Source organism: Nelumbo nucifera, chromosome 5 (genome assembly GCF_055504915.1).
Source record: "Nelumbo nucifera cultivar China Antique chromosome 5, China Antique-T2T, whole genome shotgun sequence".
Taxonomy (NCBI): Eukaryota; Viridiplantae; Streptophyta; class Magnoliopsida; order Proteales; family Nelumbonaceae; genus Nelumbo; species Nelumbo nucifera.
Window position 1 is genome coordinate 81,162,322 of NC_142653.1, and position 23,334 is coordinate 81,185,655.

The window sequence follows — 23,334 nt, forward strand, 5'->3', positions numbered from 1 at the left end:
ATGTATGTTCTTGTTCTACATTCGTTTTTGTTATTTCTTGCTAATGTTCAGTCTCAATCTTGTTTTCTTTGTATTTTCTGCATTTCACATTATTGCTTTCAATCATTATTAGATTGCATTCACCTTGAAATTAACAAATAAATAATATATATAGGGTTGCTAAGCGTGACCCAGCACGGCCCTATCCATCGCACTGTTATTGTGGCATGGAATTCATAGGCTCAGTTTGGAAAGAGTACAACTGCAAATATGTACAGCGTAAATATATATACAAAATAATACAAAATATAAAGTTTTGCACTCTACATATTGCATTTGTACTCCTTCCAAACTCAGTCACGCAAAGGGAGAGCCATGTGGACAGCACAAAGCTGTTGAATGTAGAAAGCCAAACTTCTTCCAGAAGTGACACCAAGAACAATCTAGTTTGAGCAGATTATTAAATTCTTGTCTATTATCCAAGTAATTGACTTGCATTTGCAGCATGTGAATTCCAATCACATGAACTAATAACCCAGAATATCCTTCACGAAAAAATATACAGAAAATTAGCATGTACACGAGTGTCTGTAGTCTGCTGTGCCAACAGGAGAAACTTTGATTATTCGTTCTGATTTTTTGAAATTTAATCCGATTCCCTCCGCTGGATAATTCCAGAGATTCTTTTACGAGTATTGCAATATGGCAATCTCAAAGGAGTGAAACAGCCTGGAAAAATTAACTTTCCGGTTAAACAATAATGCACAGTTGTAAGTTGGCTAACCTAGATAATGGAAATTTATGAAAACCTAGATAGCAGAACTGGATTTCTTTGTGACATTACTCGAATTTTTAAAATTGGTGTTCAAGAATAACAAATAATGGGACATAATTTTGATTGAATGTAATTTCCTTCTCAATTCTCTCAGTCAGCACTGTGCCACCACTTCTCAACTTTTAGACACGTTTGGAGGAATCCTATTACTTCTGACCATTCTTCTTTAAGGACCCGCTAAGAGCAGCTCTAGTTTTCATCCACTCCTTTTCTGAAACAGCACTCTTCATGAAGGTGCAAAATTCGGCAATGCCAGCCTCTCCTAAAGATCTTTTCTTTGGTATCCAATTGGATTTCTTTTCTGAAGTTTTGGTATTATTATTTTCATCTTTGACAATCTGCTTGTTTTTCTCTGAAGCACTTTGGACTGCTTCCAAACTGGAGATTGTCACCTCTTTTTCACTCGAAGGCATCATAGAGGAGCCACCGGGAGCTGTAACCTTGTCCTTGGGAATTCCATCCTTCCCAATTCCTGAAGCTTTAGAACTGTCCCCAGTATATTTGTTTCTTGCCTGATCTACGGTACTTTGGTGTCTGATCTCAGTGAAGTGAGAAGTGCTCATGCCATCTGGCTTTTTTGGTTCTTGTATGATGGAAGGAATTGCTGGCAAAATGTGTGAAATGCTGAATGAACTGTTGCCCATCTCACCTACCAGTTCTCTCCATGAGGACTTCTGTACCCATGAAAGACCTCTGGTTGACTGTGTATTTGGCTTGCTAGACTGATTTTCAGCAACAGCCCCTGGCTCAGTTGAACGAGTTTCTGAGTTAACTTCCTCTGCAGATTTATTAAATGCAGATTCAAGTAGCTTGACAGACTGAGCTTCAGTAAGGCGTTCAGCCTCTTCAGAATAGGTTCTAGAGTGACCTTTCTTTTCAGTTCTGATGGATGCAAAATCATCTTGATGACTCTCGTCTTCTGGAAGTAAATGTGATTTCTTATTTGTAGTTAGATCTGAATCATCATGTCCACCATTCTTCCTTTTCAATTTCCGAGGTTTGAATGCTTTCTGGGTTGGCTCATTTTTAGAAGCTTGGGATTGTCTAACTTTTGATCCCTGCATATCAAGAAACAGGTTAGAAGGAAATAAAAGAACAATAGATAAAAATATTACTTGTTTTAGCATGCATGAAGCAATGGAAGTAGAATTTGTTTCATTTAGATTTAGATTACATAAATTCTATGGATGAATGCCAAGGATAATTGTACTCAATAGTTTGAAACTAGCTTACCAGCTCAGTTAAAGGAGTTCTCTTTGTCCGACTTGCAGTCAAGCCTATTCCATCATTTCTGCTAGTTACCATGTTCATCACAAGGTTATCTACATCTGTTTCTTCATCTGCTTCACTTCCATTAAATGCCACATCATCAACCAGTTGATCAGAATTGGCTCCATTACCCAATCTGTTCACGCTATTTTCAGTTGTACAATTGAGATTATACTCCCTCTTGAAAAGCTTGTTCATAACCAAAGTCATCATATTCAACTCTTCCTTGCCTATAACTCCACTTTCAGGTTCAAGAGTACCACGGTTTCCATTTGTAATTTCAGAAGCATTAAGATGTTCCTCACAGTCACAAAAGTGAATTGGCAGAGAAGGAACATCAACACGTTGGAAACTGTACTTGTGCTTGCCAGTTCCACCATAAGGCAATGATTTAACCTGCACTGAGTAGGTCAGAATACGCAAAGGAAATGATTTTCAAGCATGTCACCATGAGAGAATTGAGCCTATAAGCACCAAATCTAAGTGGTAACTGGCAACTAATGGCTGCAGACATGCACATGGAGTTGAGGGGAGAGAGAGAGAGAGAGAGAGAGAGAATGAGAATTGAAATTTTCTCAAAAAATTCTGCCAATGACTTGACACCTACACAAAGTATAGGAGCTTACCTTTTGCAATCTAGGAAAGAAAATACGAAGCTGCATTTTCTCTGGTGTCAGGAGCTTCTTTGGCTTCCTTGATGAGCCCATGTTGTTATCTTCATCAATGTTATTATTTGGTACACAACTTGAGAGCTCAGCAGCCTCTGCCCATTCTCGTTGCAAACGAACAAGATAATGCTCTTTAGCTTTCTCAAGTCTCAGCCTCCCTCCCTTCCAGATACACCCATTATACTGCCTTGTTATAAATAACAACAGGAAAATGTCAGTTATACGAAGCGCATGCAAAATAGAAAAATCAGACCCCCCCTACCCAACAGGTATGAATGTGTTTGGTAACCATGAAATGTATTGATGCAGGCATAGAAGCAAGGGAACTTCTATTTTGGCATTGAGATTTTGGTATATTATGAACTTTTCAAAGTTATTTTTGGTTTATTACTTATTAATCACCCTGACATAAGATTGTCTTAACGAATCATACTAGCTTAAAGAGATTTTAGAATTTAAAGGGTCAAAACTTCTATTTTGTTTGACTCCACTGTCGTTAGATAGTAATTGAGTTATCTATTCAACAAGGCCAAGATCCAGTAAATCCATGTGGCTTGAGGGTGTTATGACCATTTTAGCAGGGTGTCAATTTGAGGGTGTTAAAGAGTCATATTAACTTAGAGAGATTTTAGAAGTTTAAGGGTCAAAACTTTTCTTTTGTTCGACTTCACTGTTGTTAAATAGTAATTGAATTATCTATTCAACAAGGCCAAGATCCTGTAAATCCATGTGGTTTGATGGTGTTATGGCCATTTTAGCAGGAGGTCAATTTGTAATGCGATTTAGGTCTTTCTTTGGATCTATCTTGAAATTGTTTTTTAGTTATTTAGTTGTAATATAGGATTCGTAGAGTGTCATTAGAGTTATCTTAGGAGTTTTAAGTCCTTGTTCAAGTGTACCCATAAAATATATATTCTTTTTTGAAGGTCTTCATGCGTTACCTATGGGTTTGCCTTAGTCCAAGAGCAATTAGCAGTTCTATCCAAGGTTCAAAATATTGATACACCCCATTACATTGAAACAAATATATCAGGGTTTTTTTTATTTCTTTTGAAGGCTACACAACGGGGGAGTAGCCCATCCCCCAACTCAGGTGCAGGCGGGATTTGATCCCAAATCTCCTCTACAACCAGCAGGAGATCCCAGTTGGTTGGCACCTTGCATGTATGTATGTATCAGAGTTTTGACCAACATGCTCTATATTTTTTTAGTTGTTTTTTTCAAAATTTTACTGGGGGCGGTCGTAGCAAGGCCTACCCCCTGGTTATATTAAAATATCAAATACTTAGTATACCTTGGTTCTATCTTGTAGTTTTTTGAGCCAAAATTGGTCCAAGCCCTTATGTTAAGTCTATAAATAGTCATTGCACTTGAATTTTAAGATGATAATGGAATACATGTTTGTTTTAAAGGTGCCAATTTATTTTGAATTTATCTGTGGGCAAGCATGTGATCTTTTTCCTTCTTTTCTTCATCTTTATCTCTAAAGGTGCAATGTTTCTCATTATGTGAAATTTTTTATGTCCTTAGCTCTTTCTGTGCAGTCATAAAAACCACTCATATTTATCAAAGAAACTCATGTCAGAGCTAGAATGTCAGCACTTGATTCTTAGCTTTAGCTTCAAGAAGAATAAATTTGGGGATGCTTCATCTAAAATCAACTCAAAACAGACCCCCTTGAATAAGGGATTAACAAATGCAACTTCATTATCCCACATTGAAATGAGGATTAGGCTACATAAGATGAAGAAGGTCAAATAATTGAGTATACCAGGAAACATAATCAGAGCTAGGCACATTTTATGGAACCAAATCAACTAATAAATTTTAGGCTTACATAAAGGAGAGACTCCGATGAAATCAGAAGTTAAAATGGATGGGAATGATTTAAGGAGGCAGTGATACAATAGAACTTTTATATGTAAAGGCCATAATCTCATCCACGATTTAGGTAAAGTCATTTTACCCCATTCTCACTCTAGCTTTGGATACTATATTGCTTCCCTTGGTGTTTTACTGGCAATCATACTGGAAAATTAATATTTTTCTAAAATAAGTATTTTTCAATAAATTTTACATCCAACCATATATAGAGTGTAAGATATTCAATTACAGGCAAACCACTGCCAAACCATAAATTTCTCTCTAAACAACAATATCTAGTGAACCATCTAAGACCACATTCATAGCACATCACCAAAAATGCAAAAGAAAAGGAAGCAGGAACCAACAAGAGGTGTATGGAGAAGAGGAAGGAGACTAGATTAAAGATTCAGAAGTAGACTTCAGACTCAAACTTTTGAAGGCTGAAGCAACCTGGAGTCATGGAGTTTGTGAAGAAGACAACCTAGAGAAGACTTGTAGGTAGGGTCATCCTCTGCAGGTTTCTTCTTGGTTCCAGTGATGTACCCCCATTCCTCTACTGTAAACATGAATCTTTATAGATTGATACCAAGCTAAAAAAATTGGTTCCATCCAACTTTACTAAGGTTACTGTCCCTACAGAGACTCCACAAACCCTCCTAGACCAAACCCAGAATTGGTGGAGAGTTTCATCTCACCTCCAATTCACTCCATTGTCCAAACGAAGATAAACAAAAATCAAAATAGGGTGTTACTAGTCAAGACTTACCGTTCTAAGTCAAAAACTGCTCTTCAAACAACCAAATTAGGGTTTTCACCGGGCCTAGCAAAATGGGAGAAAGGGAGAAAGTCTGGCCGCTTCTACTAAAGGCTTCCAAAAGACAAAAACTTTTCCAACTTGGATCGATCTCAAAGATAATTAGAATGCTTCTATTGTATCCCCAAGCACCACTTCTAGACTCCCTCTATACCCCGTAATCAAAAGGCTCTCCAGTTAATTAGGGTTAGGGTTTTCGAGAAACTCTCCAAGAACATGCCTTGGGCCCCAAACCAGCATTGCAATCTTCTCCAAAAATCAATTATAAAAAAAAAAAAAAAAATCTTCTCCAAAAACCTCCTCTAACTGGGCTGAATACTTGTTAATCAATGAACCAATCAACTCTCCATACAACCTATGTATGGGATTAAGAAGAAGAAAAGAGAAGGCCAGACAGCCGCTCTGATACCAAGTTGTAGATCCCACCTACAATAATCTAAAATAAAGAAAAAAAAAAACAACAATAGAGAATAATATTGAAGAAGATGGGAGAGAGAAAAGTAAAGGAGGAAAAAAGGGAGGGAAGAAGAGAGAAAGTTCCAACCTCTCTTCGGCCCCCAATCATCTCTTTTATTCTTTTATTGTAAAAACTAAGGACAATTACATGAGTGCCCTTAGTAGGGCGTCCATCACTAAAGACAACAATAAAAAAAAACAATAAAAAAAGGAAAAGCAGGCCCATAACTAGCGCCCACTACCTACTAACACAAGTCATAAACATAACTTGAAGAAAAATAAAGAAACTAAGGCCCATTCGGCCCATCATCTCTATAGTTACCATGTTTTGGTCTGTATTGGTGGGGCAGTTGCCTTGTTCTCTTATTTTTCCTTGAGTTTTCTTAAATCATTCTACTGAAATGGCCTTAGAGAAAAGAGACATTCTGCCTATGAAGTTCGATGGGACTAATCATGCATTCTAGAAGTCCGTTTTCAATTCTTTGTTGAAGGGAATGATTTTTGGGGATATGTTGATGGCACCACAAAGCAACCTGGTGAAATCTGATTCCAAAGGGTTGAAACAATAGAAAATCAATAATGCCAAAGTTGTATTTTGGCTTCTTGGTTCGATTGAAACTGACATTGCCATTCCGATGAGAAGTTTCCAGACTGCTAATGTAATGTTCACCCATATGGAAAAGGTGTATCGACAGTCCAACATGTCCCAACAATATCAAATCGAGACAATTTTTTCTTATACTCAAGGTGAAAAGAAAATACAAGAATACTATGCTACTTCTGCTTTCTTTTGTTTTATTGGAAACGGTAACTTCATTACTATAAAATTAAGATACAATTGCCAACCCCTAAGATAGGAGTTGGGCCCAAGTAATTTGAATTACAGAACTGCCCATAACAAGCTTTCCCTCACTGTCCCTTGTTTGGCTAAGGTATCAGCCAAACCATTAGCTGATCTTCTTATCCATTTGAAACCTGCATCAAGCTCCCTTGTTATATTGAGAATTTCCCATATGGGCTGTCAGTACATCCATGCTCCCAACATGCCTGATTGCAGCCAGTCCATTAACAATTTAGAATCTCCTTCTATCTCCATTTGGTGTAACCCCAATTGCTTGACATATTTTACACCTTGAAGCAGAGCCATCACTTCTGCTCTCAGTGAGTCTCCCACCCTTATTGGCCCAGAAAACATAGCAACAATTCTCCCATTTCCATCTCTGAATACTCCCCCTATACCTGAAGGCCCTAGGTTACCTCTAGAGCTCCCATCAAAGTTCAACTTTATTCTTTGTTGTGTTGGAGGGGACCACATTTCCAGCACAATAGGTTTTATAGATGTTGTAGCTGCCACCACTCCCCAATTCCTAAATATGTCCTCAGGACCTCAGCTGAGAAATCTTTAAACAAATCTAGAGTTTTCAACCAATGGATAGTCATAATGGTTATTCTATCTATAGTTGCCTCCTTGGATTTCTCCACTCCTTTAATGATCCTGTTATTTCTTTCTTCCCAAACTGACCAGAGTATTGCTACTCTTGTGGCTCTCCACATAAATCTCCCACGCCTCTTTGGTTGAATGAAAAAGCTTGGGTCAAAAAGGCTTATCACATCCGGGGGAGGTGTCCACCTGCAAACAAAGAGAGAAGAGAACCAAGACCAAATAAAGTACACAAAAGGACAAGATATTAATAGGTGTCCGATCATCTCACCAGAACCCAAAAAAGGGCTACAAACATGGGGTGAAAGGCAGAAATTTGGCCTTTTTCTTTGCAACACATCCAGAGTATTGATTTTTTGAAGAACTACCTCCTCCCAACAAAAAGCCCAAATTTTTGGGGGTACAGGGCTACACCATACCTCCTTTGATGGAAAGTTCCTTGCAAGGTTATTTGATTAAATGAGGACATTAAAGAAAGATGAAAAAGTGAAAACACTAGATAGAGAAGGTTTCCAAATTCTATTATCCACACAAGACTGATCCAGAAAGGTCGGCCCTAAAAGGGAAACTAATTCATCCACTATTGCCATTTCTGTCTCCCTTAGACCTCCTTAATCCCAAGTCCCAAGAATTACCAATAAAAACAAAAGAGATCACTTTTCTTTTATTTTCTAATAGTGAATAAATAGTAGGGAACCTATCCCTAAGGGGACTCTCTCTAACCCAAACATCTTCCCAGAACAACACTTTGTTTCCTATACAGGCATCAAGTTTAAAGTAAGGATGAAAGGCAAAATACCATGAATAGCTTTCTAGGGAGAACATCAAGAAACCCTAGGATCAACTCTTGCATCCCACCCACTGTCTGACAATCCATGTATGCCATCAATCACTTCGTTCCATAGTCTATCTTATTCCAACGGCCACCTCCATAACCATTTCCACAGTAATGTTGTGTTTCTCATCCTGACATATCCTATCCCTAGGCCTCCTCCATCTCTACTTCTAGAAACTACCTCCCACTTCACTAGGTGATCCTTCTTAGAGTCTCCCGGTTCCCAAAGGAAGTCCCTCATAATCTTTTCCACTTTCACTAGAATCCTGAAGGTAGATAGTTAATACACAAGTAAGTTAGCGAATGTTGACTTAATTAGAGTTATCCTACCTCCCAGGGAAATGTGGTTCCTTTTCCAGTTTGCAAGTTTCTTTGTAAACCTCTCAATCACTGGATACTAGAAGCTCTCTATATTTGGATTTCCCCCCAATGGTAGTCCTAGGGATTGTAATAGCCATTCCCCACCTCACACCCCAAGAGTCTCGCTAGCATATCCACCTCTTCACTCCCTAAATTTACCCCTGCCACACAGCACTTACCCTAATTTGCTTCAAGGTTGGAGAGCCTCTCAAAATTATGCACTATCCTTTTTAGGTTCACAAGTTCTTCTTTCCCCTCACAAAACAAAATAATATCATCTGCAAATTGTAGATGTGAAACCATCACTTCCTCTCTTCCAACTCTCCAGCCTCTAATCATGTTATTAGCATCTGCCCTTACAATCATTTCACTCAGGATTTCACTCAGGACATCAGCTACCAAGGTAAAAAGAAAGTGGGATAAAGGATTTCCTTGTCTAAGGCCTCTTTTAGCAAGAAAGAAATCTCTAGCTACTCCATTCACCAAAATCAGATAATGGCATGAAGAAAAACATTCCTTTACCCATTTGCACCATCTCTCCCCAAAATCCCTACGGTTGAGAATATCCATAAAAAATCCCTAATCTACCATGTCATAAGCCTTCTCTAGATCCAGTTTATAGACTAGCCCCTTTTGCTTATCCCTTCTAAACTCTACACATTCATTAGCAATTAGAATTTGATCCATTATTTGTCTCCCAAAAACAAAGGCCCCTTGATTTGGAGAAATCATCAAAGGGAGGACACTCTTTATTCTTAGGGACAACACCTTAGATATGATTTTATACATGCTTCCTAGTAGACTTATTGGCCTGAAATCCTTCGGCTGAATTGCATTCACTTTCTTTGGTATCAAAGCAATGAAAGTTGCATTTGCCCCCGAATTAAATTTGCCTCTGTCAAAGAATTCATCAAAAACCTCCACCAAAATAGCCCCAATTATCTCCCCACAATCTTGATAGAATGCCATTCTAAAACCATCCAACCCTGGGGTGTTAGATCTTTCCATTGAGAAGACTGGATTTTTCATTTCCTGTACCTCAAACTTCTTTTCCAAAGTGTCTAATAACTCTCTATTTCCAACCCTCCATTCCAAGCCCTCTAAACCTTCTCTTGAGCTCCCCGGGCACTCATAGATTGTCTTGAAGTGGTTCACGAAGGCATGAGCTATGTCCTCATCTCTAGTCACAACTTGTCCATTCCACTCTAGTTTCAACACTGAACTTTTCCTCTTTCTACCATTTGCCAACACATGGAAAGAACTAGTATTTCCATCCCCTTCCTTAAGCCATTGACATCTACATTTTTGTCTCCAACTAATCTCCTCTTTCCTTAGAATCTCTTCTAAATCCCTTTTCAACCTCCACTTTCCCTCCCTATTCTCCGAACTCAAACTTCTCTCAACTTCCATACCATCTACCTTCTCTAATCTACTCAAAATTTCTTGCTTCCTTTTCTCAATCATTCCAAAAGTGTCTTTATTCCAAACCTTGATTCTTGCTTTCAGCAACTGTAGTTTCTTGTAAAATCTATAGCCCTTCCATCTAAAATCTACTTGATCCTCCTCCCACCAATCCTTCACCATTGGTAAGAATTCAAGGTGTAGCAGCCACATATTCTCAAATCTAAAGGGACAAGGGCCACCCCGCACCCTCTCTTGGGCCAAGCTGATTGGGCAATGGTCTGAAACAGGTCTCAGCAAAGCAACGACTACTAATCCCCGCCATTCCATTTCCCAGTCTGTTGTGAAGAGGAATCTATCTAACTTGCTACAAGTAGGGACCTCTTGAAAATTTGACCAAGTAAAACTTGCCTTTTGAATTGGTAAGTCCCATAACTCAAAGGTTTCTACAAAGAGGTTAAACTTCCTCATCCTCAAAACAATTCAATGGTTCGGGTTGTTTGTTTCACTTAAGAATCTTATTACATTAAAGTCTCCCCCTAAACATCATGTATCATCCCATAAACCTCTCATTGTTGCTAACTCCTCCCACAAACCCTCCCTTTTCCTATAAGAGGTAGGACCATACATATTGGTTAACACCCACTCCCAACCATCCATCTTCCTCTTGATCTTTATGGATACTGAATATTTCTCAACTAACTCCTCGTTACACTCAAATTCTGCATTTTTCCACAAAGTTATAATTCCCCCAGAGGCTCCCCATGATTGTGCATATGCCCAGCTTATGTCTCTAGCTGACCAAATACTTCTCACCCATTTTTATCCAACTCAGTCAGCTTAGATTCTTGAATCATAACAATATTTGGATTTTCTCCCCTCAACAAGTCCCTAATTACTCCTCTTTTTCTTGAACTTCCTATCTTACATTCCAGCTTATCAACTTCAGGGACACTGAAATAAAGCACACCCAAATCAGCCAACTCCCACTCACCATTTCTTCCAATCCTTCCTTCCAACACTCCCTCTATCATAATCCACCTCACTTAGCTTCTTCTTTCTCTTCTTTAACACTCCCTCTCCCCTCTTCCTAGGCTCCTCTACTTTCTCCTTCCCCTTTTTCTTCTTATCTGACCCATTTTTTCTTTTTTTCCCTTTCTTTTTTTTTTTTTTGACCCAGCTTTTATCCCTCCATCACCTCTGACTTCCTTCTCCAACCTAGGACTTGAAGTGTCGCCCTCCTCATCCCTTTTTCTCTGCTCCTCCATCTCTTCCTCTAGCTGAACTCTAAGTTCCATAATCAGATCCCATATTCTATCCCCTAACTCCCTGTCTTCATTCTCCAGCAGTATATCACCAATCACCTCTGTTTCTTGAACCTGACCATCCTGATTGGCAGACGGCAAGGATGAGATAGTCTCTCATGTAGGCACAACACACACAGGACTAGAGGGTGTATTGGTAGTAACAAAAGTTGGGAACATGAAAGAAAAATGTAAACAGGAAGGGTTTACCAGAGGATTTGACAAAGCTTGAACTCCAACCATTGGGCTTAAACCGGAGGTGTTACCTTCACAACCAACCTCTAGAGTCTAGACAGTTATCTTTGGGAAAGTGGCAGATTGTAGTTCCACCAGATCGTTCTGGGTTGACTTCACAATCCCTACTAGCACCCTATACTTGGACTTGCTTTGAGCATACTTCTCCTCTGTTCTCTGTTTTAGATTTTGCTTCCCCCAAAGTGGAGCCTGATCTTCCTTCGTCTTTCTCAGACTGGACCAATAGCCTTGGCTGTGTGGTAGAGAGTTCATCAAACAGAATTCTCAAACCTTCTTCAGCTTCTTCTCCAAGTCGTGATCGACACTTGCTTTGAACACTGCCATAACTAGAAACTTCAGAGTTCTCCTCTCCTTCCGTATTCTCCTCCTCCAAACTTACCCAACCTGAATCCAGCATGCCATCCCTATCTTTCTTGCGATTGTACCTTGGATTGGGCTTCTTTGGACTGGTAGAATAGGAAACCAGTCTCGGCATCCAAGCAAGCCTCAAACCAGAACCTGTCACCGAGTATGCCACTGTATCCTTAGATTGGGACAATGATACACCTGTACAATGGTCCCCTAAAGCTCGACTTCTTTCACTAGTCACGTGATCACTTGAGTGGTCACATGACTTCCCCTTTCATTTGTTCATCTCCAAGTGTGAAGCTAATGGGCCAGGCCTTTCGGGCCCAATAATACCCCCACAAACTTCCTGAGTCACGTGCTCACTTATAGCACCTCATGACTGGGCCAAGCCATTCAACAGCCCACCAAGTTTTTCCTCTCCCTTCCTCACATTTGTCCCCACCCCAAGCCAATGAGACCAGAGTATCAAAGTTATATGATCAAATATTCTTAGTAGGGGTACTTATCAAAAAAATATATACTTAGTAGGGGTACCTCACTCTCGACTCTGTTTTGGGAGAACTTAGAGAAGAAACTAGATTGATTACACAGTCCACTATTGGTGTCAAATCAGATTTTGGATTAGAGACAGCCTTTCTGGTGGACAAGTCCAAGCCAAAGAAGGACTTGTCTCAAGTACAGTGCTACAAGTGTAAGGAGTACAGGCACATTGCTTGACACTGTCGGAAGAACTTTTGCACTTCTTGTAAGCAGCAAGGGCATATAATCATTGAATGTCCTACTTGGCCAATTAAGGGAGTAGAGGCATGTCTCTACAGCTTCCTTTCTTCCTTACTCCTTTCTTTTAGAGCAACTGAAGGCTGAAGAACTAAATAATCCTTCCAAGCTATTAGGAGGGGACCATCTACAACCAAAAAGTGAAGAGAACTACTCCCAAATAGAGCCAACAAAAGGACAGGAGATTAAGAGATGAAAAGCAGCCTCACCATTCAACTTACATAAGAAGCACCAACTTGTTGATAAGCACCAGTTTGGTCTTCTCCTCTAAAGCATATCACAAGTATTAATGGAGCCATGAAACATTCCCAACAAAACACACCGACTTTTGGAGAAATGAACCAAAACCATATTTCCTTAGCAGGGAAACGGGGGAGTGGGCTACAAGAGAGCAAAAGAAAGATTTATAGGAGTATAAAAATGTATGATTAACGGCCCACACTCTAGAATCTGACCCACCTTCCCCCAAGACCACTAAGTTTAGCACACAAAGCAAATAAGGAACACTGGATATTTCAGACTCTCTAAGGTTCCTAGAAAAACCCAAGTTCCAATCCAATCCTGACTGACTAGGAGGAGGACGAACAGATAAAACCAAATACAAGTTTTCCTTTGAGAATAAAAAGGTTGAAAAGAGAAGGAAAGACTTCAAACAAGGGGGATTCCCCTATCCAAACATCTTCCCAGACTCTAATTCTCTGACCCAAAGGCAAGCCATACCTGATGTGAGTGAGGAAGGCAGGAAGAATGTCATGTATAGCCAAGCCTTCCAAGGAGTAGCCATAGTAGCTCTATGCAAATAGCGAGCATTCCATCCATTGTTTGACAGCCCATGGATACTTGCTATAACTCCATGACTCCATGCCACAACTTCTCATTTTCTTTAGGGAACCTCCAAAGCCATTTACTCAACAAATCCATATTCTACAATTTAACATTTCCAATACCTAGTCCTCCCTTCAACAATTTCACCACCTTTTCCCATCTAACTAAGTTATCTTTCTTTATCTTTTCAATTCTTCTTACCACTACATGGGGCATTCTAAAGACAAACATGTAGTACACTAGAATATTGGCTAAAGAAGGATTTGATCAATGTAATTCTCTCACCCAGCAAGATATAATTTCTTTTCCAACTCACTAACCTCTTCTCAAACCTCTCCACCACCAGGGTCCAAAAACTAGTAGATCTAGGGTTGCCACCTAGGGGTAATCCCAAGTAATTAATTCAGTGACCAATTCACTTTCTCACAACATAAGGAGTCCATGAAACATTTCATTAATATAAACAATAATGTACAGAGAGAATTACAAGGGGTAAAGATACCCCCAAAGGAACAGACATTACACTTGAGCCTAGTATAGATTTTCCCTAAACACCCCTTGTCTAGCTAAAGAATCAGCTGGACCATTGGCCTCCCCTGAGACCAATTGATAAATTAAAGACAATCCCCTTAGAAGCCATTTCATTTTCAACCCCATGTCGGTATGTCCAAGCTGCTTTCTCATATATTAGTTGCACTGTTGTTGCTTCTTTAGTGAGAAGTTTGTTTGTTGAGATTCCATTTGCAAGAACTAAAGCTTTTAAGTGTTCGAAAGGTTTTTGTTTTTATTTTACAAGTTGATAAAGCATTACAAAGGTATAAAAACTAAAGAGTCCACAAAAAAAAGGATAATTTAAAAAAGGTGCACACTAGGCATACCAGGTGTGCCCCTTTTGAAAAGAGCTGCAGTTAGGTTCAGGTGAGGCATATACCCTTAAATGCAATGCACATCACCTATGAACCTAGGCACCTTTAAAACACTGGATATTCCATCTCTTTGGTAGAGCACTTTTCTGATGTCTTCCTTTTTTTTTATAATTGTTTTCTGATGTCTTCCTTGACCCTTCTAAAGGTTCAGTTTCTCTTTATATCTTTATGATTACGCTGTAAGAAATAAAATGCACAAGGTTTGCTCGACACCAAAACTAATATAAGATTGGGTACCCTGAAAAACAAACTGGAGTCATGGGCAGCACCTAATCTGATAATTCTACACACAAATACATGGCAGCAATTAACAACAATCACCCTTACATCCAACAGAAACTAGTCAAAGAGAAGGAAACCATCTCTATGCACTAAGAAACAGTTGCCTGGTTTCTCTTTATAGGACCCTGATTACACCACAAACCAAACATCCTTTATTTTTCTTTTCCTGATACCAAAACTAATTCTTGTTGCTGCAAGAAAACACGCAGGAGTTTTAGATGGCACCCAATGAACCAAAAAAAAGAAAAGAAAAGAAAACCTTGCAAATAAATTCATGGCAATCAACAAAAGCCCACTAACATCTGAGAAAGGGAATTCCAGATAACAAGAGAGAAACCATCTTCCCCTAGTAACCAAATCAACTGATGCAGGAAGATAACAATTCAATTTATTTTTTTATTTTTTAATCAGCAACACAGTATAAAATTCATTAATGTTAGAAATGAGAAGTACAACAAATTGTGAAAAAATACAGCAAACCCAAAGGGACTAAACCATCCCAGGTATTACAAATGAGCCCAACACACAGATTGTCTCTAAGTCCCTTGCTTAGCTATACTGTCTGTCAGACTGTTTACAGATCTCCTAACCCATTGGATTTGAATCATCATTTCTTTTAATAGCCATTTCAAACATCTCAAGCCATTCCTTAGATTCCAAGTCATTCCCTCCCCCTTTTTCAGCCAACCCACAACTGTTCTCAAGTCACCTTCAATAATCAATTTCTCAATACCCAATTCTTTAGCTTCCCCAAAGACTGCAGCCCAGAATTCTGATCTAGCCACATCACCTTGCCTAATTGAGCATGAGCACAAGGAGAGTATGTTTCCCTTCTCATCCCCAATTACCCCTCCAATACCAAAAAGGCATGGGTTGCCCACACAACTACCATCAAAATTCAACTTCTTCCAACCACAACATGGTGGTGACCATTCCACAGAAACTTTTTGTCTTCCAGAGCAAGAATCAGCTATTGCACCCCAAGCCTTGAAGAAATCTTTAACCTAAAAGTCTAAGAAGAGATTCAAGGTTTTAGCCCAGTGAGCCACTCTTAAAGTTATTACCTCTATCAAAGCTTCCTTATCCTTTCATTGCCTTAAAAAATTCTTGAATTTCATTCTTCCCACAAGATCCTGCTCCTTCTCTTAGTGCAGCTAAAAGCAAACAAGCTAAACAACCCTTCCAAGCCATTAGGAGTGGACCACCTGCACCCAAAAAATGAAGAAAACCAAACCCATATACAGCCAACAAAAGGAGAGGAGATTAAGAAATGAAAAGCAGTCTCACCATTCAACTTACATATAAGAAACACCAGATGGGGGACAAGGACCAGTTTGGTCTTTTCCTTTGAATCACATCGCAAGTATTAATACAACCATGAAACACTTCCCAATAAAACACACTGACTTTTGGAGGAATGGAAGAACACCAAATTTCCTTCACAGGGAAAAAAAGGAGAAGGGGAAGTGGCAACGAAGGAACTGAAAAAAGATTTATAGGTGAATTACCCCATAGAATGAGGAACCCACACCCTAGTATCCATACCATCCCCCCAGAACCACAGAATTTAGCAAGCTTAGCAAATCAGACACTAGAAATTTCAGACTCTCTAAGATTCCTATTGAAGCCAAGGTTCAAATTCAGCCCAGAGGGAGAAGAGTGTTGGCAAATAAACTCGGAGATGGGTCTACCCTGGACATTAGAAAGAGCAAAAAAGGGAAGGAAGTATCTAAAACAGAGGGGATTCCCCAACCCAAACATCTTCCCAAAATCTAATTTTTTTTACATGAAGTCACATACTTGACATGGTTAAGGTAGGAAGGATATATCAAGGACAGCTTTCCAAGGAGCAGTCAGGATTACTCTACACAAACAACCAGCATCCCATCCATTGTTTAACAACCCATGGATACTTGCTGCAACTTTGTGCCACGATTTTCATTTTCTTTAGGGAGCCTCTAAAGCCATTTGCTCAACAATGCCATATTTTTCATTCTAACATTTTTTTATAGGAAACGGTAACTTTCATTAGATAATTGAAAAGATTACAGGCTTACCACCCACAAAATGGGTGGAAAAAGAAAATCAAAAACTTACAAACAGGCCCAAAACAAAGCCTCCCTAGTAACTCCTTGCTTAGCTAAAGTGTCAGCCATTCCATTTGCTGACCTTACCCAATTAAAATGCACCCCAATCTCCCTTGCTAAGCTAATAATCTCTCTTAGAGGTTTTCTAAGAGACCACACTCCCAGGTTTCTAGTTTGCATCCACCCTATTACCAGCTTGGAGTCTCCTTCCACTTCTAATTGCTCAATTCCCCATTGTTTTGTCAGTTTCAAACCTTGAAGTAAGGCCATTACTTCTGCCCTTAGTGAATCTCCCACCCCAATTGGGCCCGAGTAAAGGGCCAAGACTTACCCTTCCTCGTTTTTGTACACACCCCCAACTCCCGACTGACCTGGATTACCCAAGGAGCTTCTGTCAAAGTTTAGCTTCACCTTGAACTGAGGCAGTGGTACCCAACAATCTTGTACCACAGGGGAGGAAGGCGAGCATAAAGCTATAGCACTCCAATTTCTAATTAAGTCTGCTTAGGAGAAATCCTTGAAGAGATGATGTACTTTCAGTCAGTGCATAACCTTGATGGTGACAACCTCCACAAGTGCTACATTGGATTTTTCTTGCCCTAGGAAGATCCTATTGTTTCTCTCTTCCCAAATTGACCATAGGATGGCAGCTCTTGTTATTCTCCACATTACCCTGCCCCTTTTCTTTGATTGTCGGAAGAAGCTAGAGTCAAAAAGGTTCAGCACACCCGAGGGAGGGTTCCATCTGTAACCAAACAAAGAAGGGAACCAAACCCACAAATAATAAGCAAAAGGACATGAAATCAAAAGATGAGTCACTGTCTCACCATTTCTTAAGCAAAGGTAACAGACATGTAGGGAAAGGCTCCAGTCTAGCCTTTTTCTTTGAAGTACATCCATAGTATTGATCTTTTGAAGAGCCACTTCCCAGCAAAAAGCCCTAACCTTTGGTGGCACAGGAGAATACCAAATTTATTTAGCGGGAAAAGAGGCAGACACAGAAGAAGACTGAACTAAGGCATTGAAAAAAGATGAACAAGAGAAAGTCCCTAAAGAGGACTCTTTCCAAATTCTACTATCTGGACAGGAAAGATCTAAGAAAACTGAATTCAACACAGTGAATAACTCATCTGCAAAAGCCAATTCTGAATCCTTCAACCCTCTTCTCAAACCCAAATCCCAAGTCCCCTCAGATGCACGAAGTGAGGAGATGGTTTTGAATTTATTTAGGGAAAGAAAGTACATTACTGGGAATCTATCCTTTAGGGGGGTGTTCCCAATCCAAAGGTCCTCCCAAAACAAAACTTTATTACCTGAGCACACATCAAATCTGATGAAAGGCTGAAAGGAAGACAAGACTCTAGCAATTGCTTTCCAAGGGGAGAAATGAGAAGCCCTAGGGTCAATGCCAGCATCCCATCCATTAGCTGCCATCCCATGAATACTTTCCACCACCAAGTGCCACAAACTGTCCTACTCCAAAGGAAATCTCCACAACCACTTTCCTAACAAAGCTACATTTCTTAATCTGATATTACCAATGCCTAGACCCCCCGCTTACTTTTCCTATAAACTACATCCCACTTCACTAAATGGTCCTTTTTTGAGTCACAAGAGATTTTCTAACTTATTAGCAACCTTGGTAGGAATCTTAAAGGTAGACAGAAAATACACCAAAAGGTTGGCCAAAGTGGACTTGATTAAAGTGATTCTACCCCCTAGTGAGATATAATTTCTCTTCCACCCTGCTAGCTAAAGCCCTAGCCACCAACTACACTTCATCATCCCGTAAATTCACCCCCGCTACACAACTCTTGTTCCAATTGATTTTCAGATTGGAGACTCTCTCAAAATGCATCACCACCAATCTCAAATTATCCATCTCCTCAATTTCCCCTTCACAAAAGAGAATGATATCATCTGCAAATTGTAGGTGAGTGACAATCACTTGTTGCCTCCCAACTCCCCATCCTTTCAGTAGATTTCTTGAATCAGCCCTAGAAATCAAAACACTTACGACATCCACTACTAAGGTGAAGAGGAAAGGTGACAAAGGGTCTCCTTGTCTAAGGCCCCTCTTTGCAGGAAAGAAGTCCCTAGCTACAACCCTTCATCCACTTACACCATCTCTCCCCAAAGCCTCTATTCTTCAACACTTCTAGAAAGAAATCCCAATCCACCAAATCATAAGCCTTTTCTAAGTCAAGTTTGCATATCAAACCCTTTTCTCCTTTTCATTTTTTGTAATCTACACATTCATTGGCTATTAAAATCTGATCAATAATTTGTCTCCCTTTCACAAAGGCCCATTGATTCAGTGAGATTAAGGAAGAAAGGACTTTCTTGAGTCTTAGTGCAAGAACTTTAAAAATGATCTTATACAGACTCCCAATCAGACTGATCGGTCTAAAGTCCTTGAGCTGAATTGCAGGCATCTTCTTAGGGATCAAAGCTATGAAAGTAGCATTTGCACCCACATTTATTTTTCCTCTTGCAAAGAATTCCAAGAAGACCTCTACTGGGTCATCACCTAAGATGTCCCAATAGTCTTGATAAAAAGCCATAGCGAATCCATCCGAGCCCGGGGCTTTTGATCTTTCCATAGAGAAAAATGCCTCCTTTATTTTTTGAACCTCAAACGGTCTTTCTAGGGGTTCCAACAATTCCCTTTCTCCAACATGCCACTCAAAGTCGGTTAGAGTGGATTTAAATGGGACTGTAATGGGACTGTCATTACAACAATTCCCTTTCTCCAACAATTCCCTTACTCTAATGGGACTGTCATAAATGAATTTAAAATGCTCCGCAAAAGCTTTTGCAATCTCTTCCTCTCTAGTCAGCATTGCCCCATTCCATTCCAAACTTTCTACTATGTTCTTCCTCTTTCTTCCACTTGCCAAGCTATGGAAAAATCTTGTATTACCATCTCCTTCCTTCAACCACTTGCATCTTGATTTTTGTCTCCAGCTTATCTTTTCTTTTTTGAGAATTTCCTCCAACTCTTGTTTCAACTTCCATCTCTTTTCCCTCTCTTCATGCCTCAATCATCTCTCTGCCACAGCAACATCAAGTTCTTGAATCCTTTTACTAATTGCTTCCTTTCTGTCTTCAATTCTACCAAACTCTTCTTTGTTCCACGCCTTGATCCTAGCTTTTAGATTTTGTAGCTTCTTATAAAATCTATATCCCTTCCATCTAAACTCCACCTGATCCTCTTCCCACCATACTTTTACTTTCTTTTGAAAGTCTGGATGTAACAGCCACATGTTTTCAAATATAAAGGGGCAAGGCCCTCCTATTCTTTCTTGAGATGGTCTAACTGGACAATGATCCGACATAGGTCTAGGTAGTGCCCTCATCACCAAACCACCCCATACTTCCTCCCAATTTGAAGAGAATAAAAATCTATCTAGTTTACAACAAAATGGTTCTTCCTAAAAATTAGACCAGGTAAAATCAACTTGCACCAACGGTAGCTCCCTCAATTCAAAAGAATCCACAAAATGATTGAACTTCCCCATACTTGAGGTGATCCTATGGTTGGGGTTATTTGTTTCAATTATAAACCTAATGACATTAAAAACCCCTCCCAAGCACCACGGACCCTCCCACAATCCCTTATAGCTGCAATTCCACCCAAAACTCCTCCATTTCTCTGTACGAATTTGGCCCATAAGCATTTGTTAAAGCCCATTCCAATCCATCAATTCTTCATCTGAATTTTACTATAACCGTATAGTTACCAATTAATTCTTTTGTACAATCCAAATCCTCATTTTTCTAGATTGTCAGAATACCCACTGAGGCCCCCCAAGACTGTGCAAAAGCCCAACTCAGTCCTCTAGCCGACCAAATACTTCTCATCCATCTCCTATCCACCTCTGACAATTTTGATTCCTGAATCAACACAATATCTGGCTTTTCTTTTCTGAGCATTTCCCTTATCACTCTTCTCTTCCTGCAACTCCCCAATCCCCTTACATTCCAACTAATAATCTTCATTGAGAACCTAACTTATGAGCAACCCTAGAAATCACCTTTTGCTAACCTGACTACCTTTCTTTTCTCCCAGAGAACCCCTTGTCATAGTCCACTTCACACCTCAATCTCTCCACTTCACTCAATTTCTTATTCCTCCTTTTAGGTGTCCTCCTTCAAGCTCTTTCCTCAGGTTATCTTGTTCTTCCTCTCTTTTCTTTTTTTTGGCTTTTCTTCCCATTTCTTCTCTTTGTTGTTTTTTTGCCCATTTTTACCCTTTCTCCCTCCTTTCCCCTTACCTAGGAACTAGGAACTGGAGTGTCACCCTCTTGTTCCTTTTCAAAATTCTCCCCTATTTCCTCCTCTACCTCTACCAAGAGTGTAAAGGTCTATAAAACTAATCCCCAAATCCTTTCCCCTTCATCCACAATGTCATTTAGAACCTCTAAATCCTCTAACAACTCTATTACTTCAAATGAATCACTAGGACAGTCAGCTTTTGGAAGAGTGCCACTAGGATATGCAACTTTTGAATGAGTGTCAGCTTCACCTACAGGCTGAGATAAAACAACTGAGGAAGGGGGCAGATTAGTATCAAAAACTCGAGGAATACAAGAATCAAGACAAAAACTAGAAACAACAAAACCTGATTTGTCACCAGTTCTGCCTAGGTTCTGAGGGAGTTTGCTGGGAGAAGTCTCCTCAGGATCAACCTGTGTTGCACTAACAGGGGAGCAAGGATTGCCTGTTTCTTTGCCATTTGACTTGGGAGAGAACATATTCAAACTGTTGACACCTTGACCTTGATCTAGATGTGGAACAGGTTCTTCTCTGAAATTGGCCAAGACGTTCACCTCCCTCAAGGTACCGCTTCCCATTCTCAAGCTCTTTGATAGCTCCAAAGAATTCGCAAGCTCAGGAGTAAAGTCTTCTCCAAACAGAAGTGTTTTTCCAAGGTCTACACCTGCTATAGAAAAGCTTTTCATTCTAACATTTCCAATTCCCAGTCCCCTCCTTCCTTCAACTTCACCACCTTTTCCCATCTCACCAAATGATCTTTCTCCCCTTCCTCCCGGTTCCCAAATAAAGTCTCACATGATTTTTCTATTTTTCTCACTACTTCGGGCATCCTAAAAACAGGCGTGTAGTACACTACAAGGTTGGCCAAAGTAGAGTTTATTACAGTTATTCTCACACCCAACAAGATATAATTCTTTTTCCACCCCGCTAGTCCCTTCTCAAACCTTTCCACCACTAGGGTCCAAAAAATAGTTGATCTAGGGTTATTACCTAGGGTAACCCTAAATATCTCAAAGGCCAATCCCCTCTTTCAAAAAGCTTTACTACCAATTTCAAGTTTTCCACCCTATCTCTGCTGTCCCATCACAAAAGACTAAAATATCATCGGCAAACTGCAAATGAGTAACCAAGATTATATCTCTCCCTACTGAGAACCACCGCTACTAGAGTAAAAAAGAAAGGGCGAGAGCGGATCACCTTGAAAAGGAAATCTGGTTTCAACCACCAATCCATTTAACATGAATTTTTTTTATCAATAATTTAACATGAATTATTTTAATAATAATATATTATATTTTAATAACTTAGGGACCTTCATCTGAGACATTTTAACATCCCTACCTTGAAAAGGAGATTTGGTTTTCAGTGAAAAAAAAAAAAAACAAACAATGGCAAGACGGTGATACAACTAGAAATTCGAAATGAAATCCTTACAGAAGTTCTTCTGGATGAACCGTTCAAGTTTGGTTTTGGCGGATTCCCCTACAATACCTCTTGATATCCCTTTCTCATTTATAAATCAGTTTGTGGTTGATAAGAAAAAAAAAATAACCGTAATTTTTTTGATAACTAGGGTTATTAAACGCCTTCAATGGAAGGCCATTCAACATAAGATTGGAATCTGATTGAGAAGAATACCAAACGAAGCTAGCTAAAGTTACAGGGAAAGATGAGAGACGGAGCTGACCGTACTAAAGAGCTTGGCGAGAGATTTATCGGAAAAGGGCATGAAGTCCATGTAAGCAAAGCTGCGGCCATTGGTCCTCACAATGTCGACTGCCTTCACAGTCCCCAACGAAGAGAAGGTTTTCTGGAGATCTTCTGCCATTACGCTCCCGCCCAGTCCTCCCACAAATATCCTCGTCATAGTTCTAACATTACTTCCTTCATACCCTTCCATTTTCCCCTCCAGCCTTTCTCAGGCCCCAGGAACTCCCTTTCTTTGATATCTGGAGTGATTCCGTCCCTTTCTCTTAAAACTGCACCGCTCACCCAAATGGGAGGCGCAAATCGTTGATATTAGGTATTGTTTGATATCACTTAAAATAAGTACTTTTTTTAAAGCACTTAAAATTAGGACCTACCCGTGCATTTGTATATAAACAAAAACGAACATGAAGCTCTATGACATTTCCAAATTAAATGGTTGGATTCAAGGCTTTTTATTAGATTTTGTTGGTTTGTTTTTATTTTTGTATTATTTTTGTTATAAGAGGATATTTTTTGTATTATAAAAAATATCCTCTTATAACAATTTTATAAACCACCTTTGTTCTAATGCTAACAAAGGCCTCTCCTATAGTTTTGATTTGAGAAAAGAAAATGCAA

At 39.5% G+C, this 23,334-nt stretch overlaps 1 protein-coding gene across 2 annotated transcripts; it reads right to left on the minus strand.

Moving 5' to 3' along the window:
* Nucleotides 1-793: 793 nt before the first annotated feature.
* ROS3 (RNA-binding (RRM/RBD/RNP motifs) family protein) lies at nt 794-23,007 on the minus strand. Of its 2 annotated transcripts, none has more exons than XM_010253847.2 (4): nt 22,694-23,007; nt 2,710-2,934; nt 2,048-2,479; nt 794-1,872 (listed from the first exon to the last, which is right to left on the minus strand). In XM_010253847.2, the coding sequence occupies exons 1-4, from the start codon at nt 22,904-22,906 to the stop codon at nt 961-963; spliced, it is 1,782 nt and encodes a 593-aa protein (XP_010252149.1). In that variant the 5' UTR covers nt 22,907-23,007; the 3' UTR covers nt 794-960. The 2 variants fall into 2 exon arrangements, with proteins under 2 accessions (XP_010252149.1, XP_010252150.1); XM_010253848.2 differs by having other exon boundaries at nt 2,710-2,938; nt 22,694-22,953.
* Nucleotides 23,008-23,334: the final 327 nt, after the last annotated feature.